The 15,563-nt window shown below is 35.3% G+C and overlaps 1 protein-coding gene across 1 annotated transcript; it reads right to left on the bottom strand.

Moving 5' to 3' along the window:
* Positions 1-7,910: 7,910 nt before the first annotated feature.
* Positions 7,911-8,562, bottom strand: LOC113291496 (cytochrome P450 71A9-like). Its single transcript, XM_026541022.1, has 2 exons — positions 8,539-8,562; positions 7,911-8,438 (listed from the first exon to the last, which is right to left on the bottom strand). The coding sequence occupies exons 1-2, from the start codon at positions 8,560-8,562 to the stop codon at positions 7,911-7,913; spliced, it is 552 nt and encodes a 183-aa protein (XP_026396807.1).
* Positions 8,563-15,563: the final 7,001 nt, after the last annotated feature.

Raw genomic sequence — 15,563 nt, forward strand, 5'->3', positions numbered from 1 at the left:
CGATTACACGAAGTGTGAACCGATTAGTTGCATTGTCTCGACTCAGTCCATAGACAATCACTTTCGGAGAAAGGACTTATAGGTAGGAAAAGTTTTAGATTGAGTTATATTTGGGAATCCTCGTCTTTTCAATTGGTATCAGAGCAGGCAAACACGTAAAGATCTAACAATCTTTGTTTGGCGCGATCCAAACTATAAGAAATTGAATCCATGATTGATTCGATTAAAGTTTCAAGAGCCTTAAAAGATCTTCAACAAGATTCAGAATATTTCTCAGGCCTTGTCAAGATGTTATATAAAGGGATTGAACAAAACCGGTCAGTTACTGACGAAATCAGTAATATCATAAGTGATAGAAGGCTGGTAAAATTTTTAGATGATTCTAAATCAAAGGATTCTCTAAGTTGTTCAATACCAACATCTAGATATTGTAAACAGACTAAGAAGAGATTGTCCAGGAATTTATTTCAAGAAGGATGGAGTTATTTAAATCAGAAAGTTTGCTTTGCAAAACATCTGATCAATCGTGTTAAGAATCTTTATAAGAACTTAACGATTCATCCTAAACCTGGTAAACAATGTCTGGGAGATTTTGCACTTAAAACAACTTCACCTTTTCAGTGGTTTCTAGATAGTGGATGTAGTAGACATATGACAGGTGATCTCTCTTTGTTCACAAAAATAGAAGACTACAAAGGAGGATCCGTAACATTCGGAGATGGAAGAATTTGTCTTATTAGTAAGAAAGGTACTATCAAAATTCCTGGTATTCCCGAAATTCATGATGTTGTTTATGTTAAAGGAATGAAAGCTAATCTTCTGTCTGTTAGTCAAATTTGTGACAAAGGTAACTAAGTTATCTTCAATATGAAAGGTTGTGATATCGAAGACAAGTCCGGAAAAATAATTTTTCGAGGACGTAGAAGTATGAATAATTGTTATCTTCTTGATATACAATCCAATCCGTACTGTAACTTGACTAAGGTTGAGTCAACCCATTTGTGGCATGAATGGTTTGGTCATATTAACTACCGAATGCTTGGAAAGCTCATTAATCGTGAACTTGTCAAAGGTGTTCCAAAAATCAACACTAAAGTAGAAGGTGTTTCTGGAACATGCCAAAAAGGTAAGCAAGGAAAAATTCCACACAAACTTTCTCGAGATATAGCCACTCGTTCTCCTCTCGATCTTATTCATATGGATCTATTTGGTCCAATCCAACAAGCATCTGTTGGAGGAAATAAGTATGCTTTAGTAATGGTAGATGACTATATACGTTTCACATGGGTTGATTTTCTAAAGAACAAGAATGACACTCTTGAGGAGTTCAAGATTATTGTAAACAGAATACAAAATGAACAAGGTCGCAAGCTTAAGAAGATAAGGAGCGATCGTGGTACAGAACTCAAGGATATGAAAGTATATGAATACTGTAATAGTCTTGGGATAACTCAACAATTCTCTGCTCCTATTACACCTCAATCTAATGGTGTAGCCGAGAGAAAGAATAGAAATATTCAAGAAATGGCAAGAGTAATGCTTCACAATAAAAACCTACCATTAAACTTCTGGGGGGAAGCTGTCTTTACATCATGTTATCTAATAAACAAAGTTTACTTAAGATCCAAAACTCTAAATACTCCATTTGAATTATGGTATGGAAGAAAACCAAATCTGAGTTATTTAAGGGTTTTCGGAAGCAAATGATATATTCTCAAAGATAGAGAACATAGAGGAAAATTTGATTCCAAAAGTGATGAAGGAATCTTTCTTGGCTATGCTTCTGATACTCGTGCCTTCCGGGTATATAACCTCAGAACCAATGTCATGATGGAATCAATTAATGTTGTTATTGATGACATTAGTGACTTTAGTCAAGACAACCACACTGCAGCAGAACTTCCTCCCTCTGAAACTGTTATTAAAGATAAACAAACTGAAGAAGAACCATCTGTGGTTCCTCTAATTAGTGACATAGATGATAAAGATGATAATGAAAGTATTGTTGAACAAACCAATGATACTGAAAGTATTGTCCAAAAACCTGCCAAGTGGGTACATCAAAGACACTCTACTGAAGATATCATTGGAGATACCAATGCCAGAGTTATGACTCGAAGAGAACTTCAGAATGTCTGTCAGTATTCATGTTTTTTATCTTCAATAGAACCAGAAAATATTGAGGAAGCACTCAGTGAACCAGCTTGGGTAAACTCTATGCATGAGGAACTCAACCAGTTTAAAAGGAAAGAAGTGTGGGAGCTTGTTCCAAAACCAGCAGGAGTAAACATTGTTGGAACTAAATGGATCTACAAGAACAATCAGACGAATATAGAAAATTTTTCAGAAACAAAGCCAGGCTTGTTGCTCAAGGATATTCTCAAATTGAAGGTATTGATTTTGATGAAACTTTTGCTCTTGTTGCTCGTTTAGAATCAATTATACTTTTACTCGCTTATGCCTGCTATCTTAAGATAAAACTGTTTCAATTGGATATCAAGCCTGCATTTTTAAATGGGTATCTAAAAGAAGAAGTCTTTGTATCTCAACCAAAAGGATTTGAAGATCCATTGTTCCCAGACTATGTCTTTAAACTTAAAAAGGCCTTGTATGGTCTAAAACAAGCTCCAAGAGCTTGATATGACAAGTTGCCATCCTTTTTACTTCTAAAGGGATTCTCTAGAGGTGGTGCTAATAAAACACTTTTCACCAAGTGGAGTGGTAAAAATGTTCTTATAGCACAAATATATGTAGATGACATCATATATGGATCCACCTCAAAATCTCTAACAGATGAATTCCTAAATCTTATGAGTGGAGAATTCGAAATGAGTAATGTCGGAGAATTGTCATACATTCTTGGTTTGCAAATACAACAACAAAAAGACAATATTATTCTTTCTCAAGAAAAATATGCAAGGAACTTAGTTGAGAAATTCGAATTAAAAGATTCAACACCTATGGCAACTCCAATGCCAACTAATGGGAAACTCCAATCCAATACGGGAGAAAAATATGTCGATCAAAAACTATACATATCCATGATAGGAAGCTTGCTATACTTAACTGCAACAAGACCAAACATTTATTTCAGTGTGGGATGTCGTGCCAGATTTCAAGCAGACCCTAAAGAGTCGCATCTTAAAGTTGTAAAATGAATCATAAGATACGTTAATGGTACCCTAGATTATGGTTTATCATACTCTATGGATACAAACAACAGTCTTGTTGCCTACTCAGATGCTGATTGGGAAGGATGTGTAGAAGATCAGAAAAGAACCTCTGGTGGTTGCTTTTATGTTGGTAAAAATATTGTTGCTTGGCACAGCAAGAAACAGAATTCACAGTCTTTGTCAACCTGTGAAGCAGAATACATTGTTGCTAGTACATGCTGTACCCAACTACTATGGATGAAACAAATGCTCATTGACTATGGAATAAATATTTCAACTATGAACATTCTTTGTGATAACTCAAGTGCTATTCGCTTGACTGAGAATCCTGTTGAACATTCTCGTACTAAACACATAGATATTAGATATCACTTTATTAGAGAATTATATGAGAATGCTATTATCAAATTAGGGTATGTTCCATCCGAACGTCAACTAGCCGATATTCTCACTAACCCCTTAGATAGAGCTACTTTCGAAAATCTAAGGAAATCCATAGGGATTGTCAAGGTACATTAGTACCTTGTGGTTCCAGTTTTCAACTTTTGCTTGCAATTGTTGAAACCAGATTGGTTGTTGTTATTATTTTGTTTTTGCATAAGGATGAACATGATGATATTTCGATATCAATTCTCTCTGGACGAAGATGCAAACTTATTGGAGAATTGGATGCGAAATTTTAGGTAACAATCTTGTTAGTTAATTGTTTTCCTATTTAAGAAAAGTCTGAGTTTATTTCATATATATTTATTGCTTTTGCTTAACAAAATTTCGGTACAATTGATGTTTATTCCATTATGTGTGTATGGATGTATGTGTGATTCAATTGGTTCCGGTTAAGAAAAACTATTGTTATCTTTCTTTATTGTGTGGTATCAATTGTTTAGGCTTACAAAATTTCGGTGCAATTGCGATGCTTTAATGTCTATGTTGTTTCAATTGCTTCCGGTTGAGATGAATAATTATATAAGTTGATTTATTTGGTTTGTATGAATTATTTATGGCTTAACGAAATAAAAGGTTTACGGGATGAGTTGTTTAGTCCAATTCAATTCTAGATAAGAGAAACTAAGTTAATTCTGATCTTAGTTAGACTTATCGAAGTGAGGTTTCGGTTATTCAAGTCTAATCGAATGCCTTAGAAATAAATGCTAGTTAACTAACCTAGTACTTGTCATGTTTAAAAATTGAAAGGTCTAAGTTTATGGATATTTAGAACCTGATGATAAAAATAGAGTTATCTTTATTTTGGTCTAATCGAATAAGCGATTGTTTTTGTACAATCGGTCTAGCAAAGGAACTAAGGTACTTAGTTGATTTTTGGTTTGCTAAACTAAAGTGGAAAAATTGTTTCGGACAATTGTTTCCGTGATAACATATCAAAATAAAACTACTTGTAGTTTCGGTTTTGATATTGTTTATCAGAACATGATGTGTGGAACCCTCGTTCCTAACTCTACAGGTTGCAAGTCTATTTTGAGATTTGTAAGATTCTTTTCGTGTTGTCCTTTGTTTTTTCGTTTCTTTGTCATTTTGTGAAAAATGGGGAGAAGTATATGGAGTAAACAAGTGATACTGGCATTGATTTTATATTGATTGGTATCGCTAAGAAAAAGAACATTGGTGCTTGAACATTTATCTAAACTAAAGAGTGAAAGCACGGACTAAGGGGGAGTAACATGTCATATTAGTGGTATAACAAAGAAGTGCGGATTGAATAACTACCTATCTTCCTTGGGGGAGTATTATCTTTGTTATTATAATGTCAACAACGACATTTTTGAAGATTAAATGTATGCAGTTTATTGTGCTGTTGAATTCGGGAATCGAGCGTATGTGTAATGAATTCTTGTAATTTGTTTATCCATATGATGTAAGAGTTTTGTCACTAAAATTGACAAAGGGGGAGATTGTTAGAGAATAGCTCGGTTGAACCCACCAAGCGTTGGTATGTCAAGTTTGGTTGTCATATTTTAGTGATTCAAAACTCATGTTAAGAGTCGCTTGATTATGTACTAGAGTCAACTTCGTATAGGTTAGCTTGAAAGTATTAGGATATGAGACATTACAAGTATTGCGAAGACTTGAAGATTGAAGAAGCAAGGAGCTACAACGACAACAATCATCCTTCCACTTGAGGTTAGTGATATTTGACTTGAACTGTTTCATTCCCTAACCGTATCTTTCAAGTCGTGCATATTGAAAACAAAACTGCGAAGCATATTTGAACTCTAGATAGACATAGTATTAAGGAATACAATACGAGGTTTATTGCTTAACCATTAAACTTTGTAGGTAAGACATCGCCATAATAATTTGAATGTTATTGTGATTATGTATGGGTATGAGGTGAGGGTTTCATCCTAGGGAACAATGTTTACACGTGTTCTAAGGAAGTAAGTTCATAAACTTGTTTGTGAACCGAAAAGGAAATTGCCAGGTGTTATTGGTTTTGTTATTCATTGATTATCTTATGAACAACCAATACGTGTGATTGAGTATAACCGCTCATAACATGTTTGTTTTCTTGGTAGAACTATCCACAAAGGCCTGACTTACGTATTAGTATGAATTTTATTAGTAAAACCGATCTTAAGTAATCACCTGAGATGGTATGATCGGGTTTGTGATTTTATGTCTGAACAAAACTGGGAAAAGGAGAACCGATCCTAGTAAGAGGTGAAGTACATCACAAAGGGGAACCGATCCTTGTATGAGGTGCAACAAGGTTTATAGCAGAAAGGGGAACCGATCCTATGGACATGTGCAATATGTTTTAGGCAAAGGGGAACCGATCCTATGGACATGTGCAACACATTCAAGTTAGATACCATATATATGTGGGGAACCGGTCCTAGTACCTAGTCAACCGAATTTTGGAAAGATAGTGTGACTATGCACAGTACTCATATGGAGGTAGAACCGAAACTTGTTTTGGTAGAACCATTAAACCCATGATTTGTGATTGAATGTTATTTGATCAATCGCATAGCTCTTGAAAGTCACATGAACCAATTATAAACTTGTTTGAAAGTGTGGCAAATCAATGTCAAGGCTGTAAGTATGAAAGAGAACTTATAAAGTTAGGATGTCGACATACTTTGAACACGTGTTGTGAATGTTTATTATTTAATTGTTCAAAGTTATTCCTTAATAACTAAGGGAAGAGAATCCCAGGATCGAAACATAAATAAGTTAAAAATCTTTTAATTAAGGTTATTAATTTAATTTTGTAGGAAAATAAGAATTAGTAATGTGCATTTACTAATTAGAGATTTTCCGAGAGATTTCGATCATTATTTTTAGACAGAGCATTTCCAGGAATTATGGAAACCTAATTTTTGCTTTAATGAATATCTTGAGAATATTTCCGGTTTTGGAAATTCCTTGGTGTCCAAACTTCCTAGTTTATAAATACTGAAGTTTGCATTTCTAGCAAACTAATCCTTCGTAACAGCAAACTACCTCTTGTTGTGCTGCTACTGGTGAAGCCGCCTATTCAGAGAAGAGAGTAACCTAATTAGGCGAGATCTCTTACGGCCGGTCGGTTTAAAGTCTACTTTGGGATTGAGAAGTTCTAGGGCGAGAAACTAGATAATTACGGTTTATCTTTTGTTTCCATTGATTTGATTGACTAACAGTGGTTGAACTTTGATTGCACCTGGTTTGTTTATGCTGGAGAATATTCTCTTCTGATATAAGATTCACTCAAACTAGTTCAGAGTTTCGACATGGAGCTTTAGACTGTTGTTAGTTCTAAAGACGATCTTGTGATAATCCATTGTTAACAGGCTCCATTCTGTGCATGATTGATCACAAGAGGTTCAAGTGATTGTGTGTAGGTGTTTATTGAAGATCTAATAAGATTTGAAGACGAAGAAGATATTGAAGATTTGTGATTTGTGATTTCATAATCTTTGGTGTGCACAATACTTGTTTCGGTAAAAAGAGGATCCAATTAATAATCGGTTTTATCCTAGTGATAGAATTGGATTGATTAATTGAGTAGATCGGCATCAACACAATTCTTTGGATTAAGAGTGTTGATTGCAAAATCTTAACGATTAATTTGGTAATTGAACATAAGATAGATCTAAGGACCTGACGAAGGAGTTTATGTTAAGATAAACAGAAGAACCTTTGTCAGACTCATATCACTTGGTTGAAGTGAGTTGATACCAAACAGATTTGTTGTTCCTTTACTGTTTGGAATACGAACCAAAGGAATTGATCCAAGTATGTGACTTATTTATAAGTTGGAGGTGTGGGAATACAAACAGAACTAGGTGAACTATAGGTTTAGTTGCTTGGTCTTAACTATACGAAGTTGGTGTAATTTTTTGTAGCGGCTTAATCCTGAGAGTATTCAATTCTGGACTAGGTCCCGGGGTTTTTCTGCATTTGAGGTTTCCTCGTTAACAAAACCTTGCCGTGTCATTTACTTTTATTTTTCGCATTATAATTTTTTTATTGTAATTAAAGTAAATCACACAAACGTTAATTCCTATTTACTTGATAAGTGAATCCTATTGTGTGTTTGTTAAATCCGAACCTTTTTATCAAGTAAACATACTTCCTTGTTGTATTGTCTCGATCTCGTATCCATAGACGATCACACGAAGTGTGAACTGATTAGTTGCATTATCTCGACTCAGTCCATAGACAATCACTTTCGGAGAAAGGACTTATAGGTAGGAAAAGTTTTAGATTGAGGTATATTTGGGTACCCTCGTCTTTTCACTTTGCTTTCATACCATAAGGCAATTTCCAGTCAAAACAAGGAAGTAAATTTGCCAAGACAAGTTCAACGAGAACTTCCGCGAAGTTCATACCGGGGCAGCTTCTTCTTCCACCCTCGAACGGTAGCATCTCGAAGTCATGACCTTTGAAATTATTAATATTCTCTAAAAATCTTTCAGGTCGGAATTCTTCTGGGTTTTCCCAATATTTTGAGTCCATTGAAATAGCATTTCCATTGATGACAACTTTTGTTTTGATTGGAATGTTGTAACCGTTGATCGTAAAGTCCTCGTTGGTTTCCCAAAGTAGTAATGGTGCAGGAGGATGAAGTCTGAATGCTTCCTTGATCACTAACTTCATGTAACTAAGTTTATGAAGATCACTTTCTTCTATTATCTCCTTAGTCCCAATTTTCGTTCGAACCTCTTCTTGTGCTCTTTTCACAACTATTGAGCTCTTAATGACTTCTGTCATAGACCAAACAAGTGTCGCAGCAGCTAGATCAGACCCAACAACAAAGACGTCCTGTAAAAGCAATTGGGATGAACATGTTAAGAATGAAGATAGTTCAAAGGTGAGATTATTGAAAGACCATGATTCAAAACATAAAGGAAACTAAACAAACCATAAGAATTCTTTTAATATGCATGATCTTTAGTGAGGCTGAGGTTGTAGCTAGAATCCGCTTGAGTTTGAAGAAAAACATCAACAAAGATATCTTAGCTTAAACCTAAAGTAACCTACGTTTTGAAGTCTATATAAGAGGAACTCTTGGCAACTGGGATCTTTGATTCCTGAGACTACTTTTTGATATGTCCTAGTTGTATCTAGAGTCGTCCTCTCCAGAAACCTTTTTAGGGTTTAACGACTATCAAAGACTTCACTGGAATTCGTGAACCCATGACTAGTTATATTTTATCTTGATAACTTGAGTATCCTGATCTTGTCCGATTGTTGATTTATCACCTGAATAAGATAGATAGAAATCACAAAGTTTTCTTAGTCTCAAACTTTGTGATTCCACAAGTTTTTATACTTGTGAGGTTAATAATAATCTAGGATGCACTTTGGGTTGCATAAGTCCGGATTTTGAGGATAGCCCGATTTTTTTCAAGTTGCTATCGATTTCCATCACCTGGAACTTACGTTTCATCTGATCATCAGTTTTGATCGTAAATCAAAAAAATCAATTTTATAAGCTTAATCTGTGGGAGGTTGATTTGGTTTAAAGTCTTCAATTGAGTTGAAGCAACTTTTCGTTGGTATGAGATCATCTAAGGGAATCAATTGTGCGGAGTCCTGATGGGATTCAAGAGGCATAAGGAGCGCTAGTATACCTGAATCAGTGGGAGACTGAGTTCGGGCTCAACTACATTATAGATCGAAGTTAATTGGTAGTAGGCTAGTGTCTGTAGCGGCTTAATACAGTTTGGTGTTCAATCTGGAAAAGGTCCCAGGGTTTTTCTGCATTTGCGGTTTCCTCGTTAACAAATTTTTTGGTATCAGTGTTATTTATTTTTCCGCATTATATTGTTTATCATTATAATTGAAATATCACAGGTTGTGCGTTCAATCACAGTAGATAGGTTTGACCTTGTTTGTTGTATATGACTTGATTGATCCTTGGATATTGGTCTTTGGTACCGTACAAGAACTCTCTTTGATATTAGGTTCATGGATTCAATTCTGTAAACGTTCTAATCATAAGAGAGATTGAGATATAACTCTATACACTTTCCTTGATCGAGTTTTAACTCTCGGAGTCGTGTTGAGTTTATCCATACAGATTGCCTACGAAAAAGTTGGTGGTGTACTTTGGTACACCCAGTGTTTTCATCATACACCCGTTTCGGATAATTTATTTCTATTTACGTGTTCATTAAATACTTGTTTATAAAAATTTTCTGCCTACCTAAAGTTCTTCTCTAATGTTGTGTATAGTCCATCAAACATGTGAATCCGAGTCAGGACTAGTAATTAAAGATAACTTTTGTTGCAAGACCAAATCCAAATAAATCCTAGTCCACATAGGCCAAAGGGTCTTTCGCAAGTGATGTACAGGAATGTGAATCACTGGGGCCATTTAGTTCTCAAGTATACATTTTTTAGTTCGGTCCATACAAAATATTGCAACTTTCACCTTTCCTTCGCTCTGGCATTCGGATTCATTCTTGGTTTAGCAACGCAGCATAAACGATATGCCTACGCATTATGGGGATTCTCGAGTAAACAACACGGCAAGATATATGCATTTTCAATTAATGACATTTCTTCAAGTAGAAAAATAAGTGATCGTGGCCATGTAGGAAATACACCTGTTTCGCGAAAACAAGTTACGGATTATGCACCATAATGGTGTAATTTCAGTTCTTGGCCAATGCTCAACTTGCAAATTGTACCATACTGATGCAATTTTGCTTTTGGCTAGCATCCCACCAGCGTACTGCACCATAATGGAACAACTTTTATTCTAGTCCAGCATGCCTTGCACGCGCATCAAAAGCTTGCGATGAAATCATCTTATTCAATGATGCATCTTTGAGCATGCAAGGTTCATGGTGATTTTTAAAATATAGGCTCAAAAGCGTTGCTTAAGCGCTTTTCCGCCTAATGGGAAAAATTCCCAAGAAATTTCGGCGGCCATTGGCACCACGGTTACCTACACAATCCACTTATATACACTAAAAATAAATGCTTTCATTGGAGATATAACTCTCAGATATTTCTTACAAAAAGAAAAGAGTAATGCTTACTTAAATGCTGGCAATCATATTATCATACTAATAAAAACACACCATATTTCCATTGGAGATATCCTTTGTGACTATCATTATTTTGGTAGCACAACCAAATGAATTAAGTAATAAAACAATATGTATATCAAGATAGAGATTAAACCAAGAGCAAAGTTAAGTGCAGTAAAATGAAATAGAAATCAACACAAATATTTAACGTGGTTCGGAAAAGCCAACATCCACTGGAGGGTAAAGGGACAATTTATTATGTATTTGGTTCTTTACATTTGGTAAGAAGAACCCATGAGTTCATCAAGTTCAGAAAGTGAGAAGAGGAAAGAAGTATTGTAAAGTGTCGGTGGGAAGAAGAAAAAAATCCTCCTATGCTAACCTAATAATGTTTTCTTTTTATTGGGAAATATATCTTCTTAATTTGCTAAATTGGCCTTAGCTCCAGATTGACGCATTCTTGTAGTTGATAGGCTGCACTCCGTTGCTTTATGTTATCTTGCTTCAGATATTGATGTTCGCCACATTCCCATACAGATTATGGTATCTACACCCTTAATAGTAAAACACACATTATTATGCTTCAGAAAGCAGGGAAAAAAACATGAAAACTTTCATTTTACTACTAATCTCTTAAAAGGTACATCCTAACCACTTGCAATCACCCAGACGGACAGATCCACGAAAATGCTATATAACCCGCCGAATGACAGCTGAGTAACATCATTTTTTCACGTGGCAACCTATGTGGCGGAAAGTGGTTATTCTAACTTTGACATGTCACTTTAAAATAAAATAGAAATTCTATTTAGCCCGTGGAAATGGACTAAGGTAAAATCGCTTAGACACAACAAAATGTAAATGCGGGACCCCCTGTTATCTCCAGCAGGGCAGGGCCCACTTTCCATGTCTCTAAGAGGTTGTGGCATAGTTTGGTATCTCGGTCTGTAAAGAATCATTCAAAATAAAAATAAAACTGGAAAATACGAAAAGACTTTTCAGTTATTACTCTGTAATTTTTCCCTCTTCGTCTCTTTGTTCTCACTGTTTTATATCCGAGCGGATCTAATTAGATAGCATAGCAGTTTATTGAACAACTGATGGAAATTCTTCTTTCATCTTTTGATAAACCAAGTTTAACATTATGAACAAGCAAGCCTTCTTTCATATTTTGATGAGTTTCTATTCTGTTGCCGGAATCTTCCATCACCATTAATGGCTAACCACATTAACTCATTCATCTTCATTCACATAGCATCATGTGTAAGAATTAACTCAAAATCAGTAAGGAAAAGCTAAGTTCATTAAGCCTGTAATGAAAACAAAATCCCAATCGGAATAACTAATGCTTACAAGATTTGATTTAAGTATTCGTTGCGACTCCATTTGTTTACAAGGGATCGTCAGTTTCTTAATTTCGTTAATAGATTGTGCATTTGTTTTCGACCATGATAATAATTCTATCTCCGAAAAATTAACCTAAGATTTTAAATCAGAAGATGAACAAAGCAGATTACTTCTATTCAAAAAAATATAAGAACAAATTGACGAAAAAAAAAAAGTCTTGCTACGGAGATGAAAAATTAATTTATGTTTTACAGTTTCTAAATCTTGCTACGAAGATAAACGAAAGCAGAAGATTTTTGTTTCAGTCTTTCTGGAGAATTAAACTCTACTTTCCGTTTAAAAAATCAAACCTTAATTATTGTGACGTATTAACATCAACATATTCTCTCTCCTACACACACATTGTCATGTCGATATCGCGGTCAAGCAGTTGTTACACAGATGTTCAAGTAGCACGATTGGACAGATCCAACCGCCTTTTTATTATTTCTTCGTAAGACTGATTCATTTTAGAAGGGAGACTAAGTTTTCTTTGTCCATAAATTCTCAACAGTGTCTGGCCTTCCAAATTTTACATAGATTATAAACAAATTTAGGCCTGTTTTTCAACCCGATAGACAACCATAGGCCTGTTTTTTTCAAAATTGAAAATCTAGGCCTCCATCCATGTTTCCATCCAAATCCGTTACTTTTGTCAATTACTCGGTCAACAAGGTCAATTTCTCATTAGATGAGATGAGTTAATGACGATGAATTACCCATTTTCCTTCTATACACGTGTAAGCTATTAGGTGTAAAGTAGCCACGTGTAACGTAGCCATTTTCCCTTTAAACACGTGTGAGATATTAGGCACGTGGACTCGAAGACACGTGGTGGTCATCCGAGATGGAGGGAAAAATGGATGGCTAAGATTATTTCACTTCGTAATTAACGACATCTTCATGAGATCCGAGTCGTTTATCTTAATTTCATTGGATCTCGATGTATTCGGTCGGCTGAGATGAAATCGAATAGCGGCAAAAGGATAGAGTAGAGAGAAAAGATCTTTCAGTTTCTCCATTTTCCCTTCGTCTCTCCATTTTTCCCCTCTGCAACTTTATTTTCTTTCTCTGCAATTTTCTTTCTTCTTTGCAATTTTCACTTTAGTCGCCTGATCTATCACTGGTTTATGTTACTGTGTATGATGGGTATACCTAATATATCAAAGAAACTACTACGTAAGATAGATTCAGAGACTAAAGAGAAGATGGATAAAAGAAAGAAAACAAAGAAACGGCGAAGTAGAACACGAACATAAAGGTAACAAAGAGACCCTTATTGTATTTTATTCAATTTATTGTTAGAATAGATTTCAATTTCTAGGGTTTATGGAAATTTTCGATTTCTAGGGTTTATGGTTTATGGGTGTTTCGATTTCTTTGGGTTATGGGTATTTTCGATTTCTAGGGTTTATGGGTATTTTCGATTTCTAGGGTTTATGGGTATTTCGATTTCTATGGGTTGTGGGTATTTATGATTCTAGGGTTTATGTGTTTGATTTTTAGATGATTCTCTATGAATTGACCCTTGATTTTTCTAGGGTTTGTGTTAGATTTCTAGGGTTTGTTTGTGTTAGATTTCTAAGGTTTATTTCACTCTGTTTTTCACCTTGTTTATCACTCTGTTTTTAGTTATGCTGAGGATAGTTTCATGTTAGTTAATATGTTTATGTCATATGATTTATGTTCATATGTTGATATGTTGATAGTTGCTGAGATTAGCTAATATGATTTATGTTGTAGGAATGAATCTGCAAGTGTGGAATGATGTTGACAATTGTTGTTGAATTGTTGTTGTTGAATGATGCTAATAATTTGAATTATGTTTCTTGTAGGAATGATGTTGCTGTTAACAGGATTCCTTTCAGAAGCTTTAAGGTAAATGTGATAGGAACTTGCCAGAGTTTGGAGTTCAGGGACTGTGCTAGAGAGGATATGGGACTTGATAGGTTGAAGCACATGATCAGGCCAAAGCTGAGACTGAAGGGTGATGAGAAGATAGACATATTGTGGTCAGATTATCTTTGTACTCCCATGTCACTGGATAAAGAAGAAGAGTTCAAGTCTTTGTGGGATACTGCTGAGATTGATGAGAATGGTTGGAGTCAGGTTTATATGCAAGTGTTGGATGGTGAGGTTGGTACAATTCCTCCACATAATAACTTGACACCAGTAAAGAAGACACCCCAAAGAAGCATGTATCCAAAAGAAATAGCACACCAAAGAAAGCAGCAGTATCTGAAGAAACTCAAGAAGAAACTCAAGCACACGCTCAAGAAGAAACTAAAGCAGTATCCAATGATTCCAGTACACCAACAAGTTCAAGAAGAGGCCCAAGGCTAGCAGCATTGTTTAAGAATAAAATAGGAGGAAAAACTAAGAAGAAGTTGTTTGTTGAAATATCAGATGATGATGAAGTATGTGAAGCAACAAAGTCAAATGTGGTTAATGACATCCCAGAAGTTTATGTTCCTGAATTCTGTGAAGAACCAACACAGGCAAGTGTAGCTGACATTCCAGATGAATGTGGTCCTCAAAGCACAACACAAGCAACTATGGCAGAAGAAGAAGAAGAGTTTAATCATGATTTCTGGGTTGAAGCTACAACACAAGCAAGTGTTCTTGAAGATATTTATAGATTAAGTGAAGAGTATAGGAAAAGTAATGAGTTTGTAGTTCAACTTTCAAATATTGAAGAAGATGAGTGCTATCCTGATGAGGATATCAACAATGTCCCTGGATATGAACAAGAGCTTAAAGATGATATGAAGTACAAGAAGTTTTTGAAGAAGGTTGAGAATGGTTATTTATCTGACAAGGGAAGTGACAGTGAGAATGAAGGTAAAGGTGATTCTGATAGTGTTGATGGGGATCCAGACTTTGGTGAAGTTGAGGTGGAAAATGACAAAGAAGGTAATGATGTTTCTTTACATTTGTTGTTTGTCATTTTTGTTGATTGTTATATTTGCTGTTTATTGCAAATGGGTACTAATGTGTTTGTTTTCTTACTTTAATTGCAAAAGACCATTATGGGGACTTACTGGATTCTGAGTCTGAAAAGGAACAAGAAGGTAATGTTGTTTGTTTACACATAGGATTAACTCAATTGCTTAGAAATATGGTGGAAAATTAGGTATTTATGTGATTTGTTTTCCTTTATCAGATCAAGATGATGTTGTTGGGGTGGAGAAGGCTTCAGTTGAGTCTAGTGGTGTTACACATGACAATTCAGAGTTTGAGAAGGAATATGCAGATCACCTTAAGGAAGAAGATGATCAGGATATGTTCCCAGCTGAAGATGAAGAGTCATTGGATCCAAATGACCTCATAGTTGGAAGTAAGTTTATGAGTAAAGAATCTTTCTACAACCATGTGAATAACTACTGTATCATGAACAAACATCAGACTTATGCTACTAAGAGTTCTATAATTAAGATGAGGGTCAAGTGCATTCATTGGAGGACTCAATATTGTCCAATGTTCATTTATGGCATGGTCAAGAAAGGTGAAGGTAAAACTT

The sequence above is a fragment of the Papaver somniferum genome, chromosome 6 (genome assembly GCF_003573695.1).
Source record: "Papaver somniferum cultivar HN1 chromosome 6, ASM357369v1, whole genome shotgun sequence".
NCBI lineage: Eukaryota > Viridiplantae > Streptophyta > Magnoliopsida > Ranunculales > Papaveraceae > Papaver > Papaver somniferum.

Bases quoted from the DNA above. Each gene is read 5' to 3' on its own strand.
- LOC113291496 (XM_026541022.1), bottom strand. From the start codon at position 8,562: ATGCATATTAAAAGAATTCTTATG. The intron at 8,439-8,538 runs GTTTGTTTAGTT...TTGCTTTTACAG, and splicing joins ATATTAAAAGAATTCTTATG to GACGTCTTTGTTGTTGGGTC.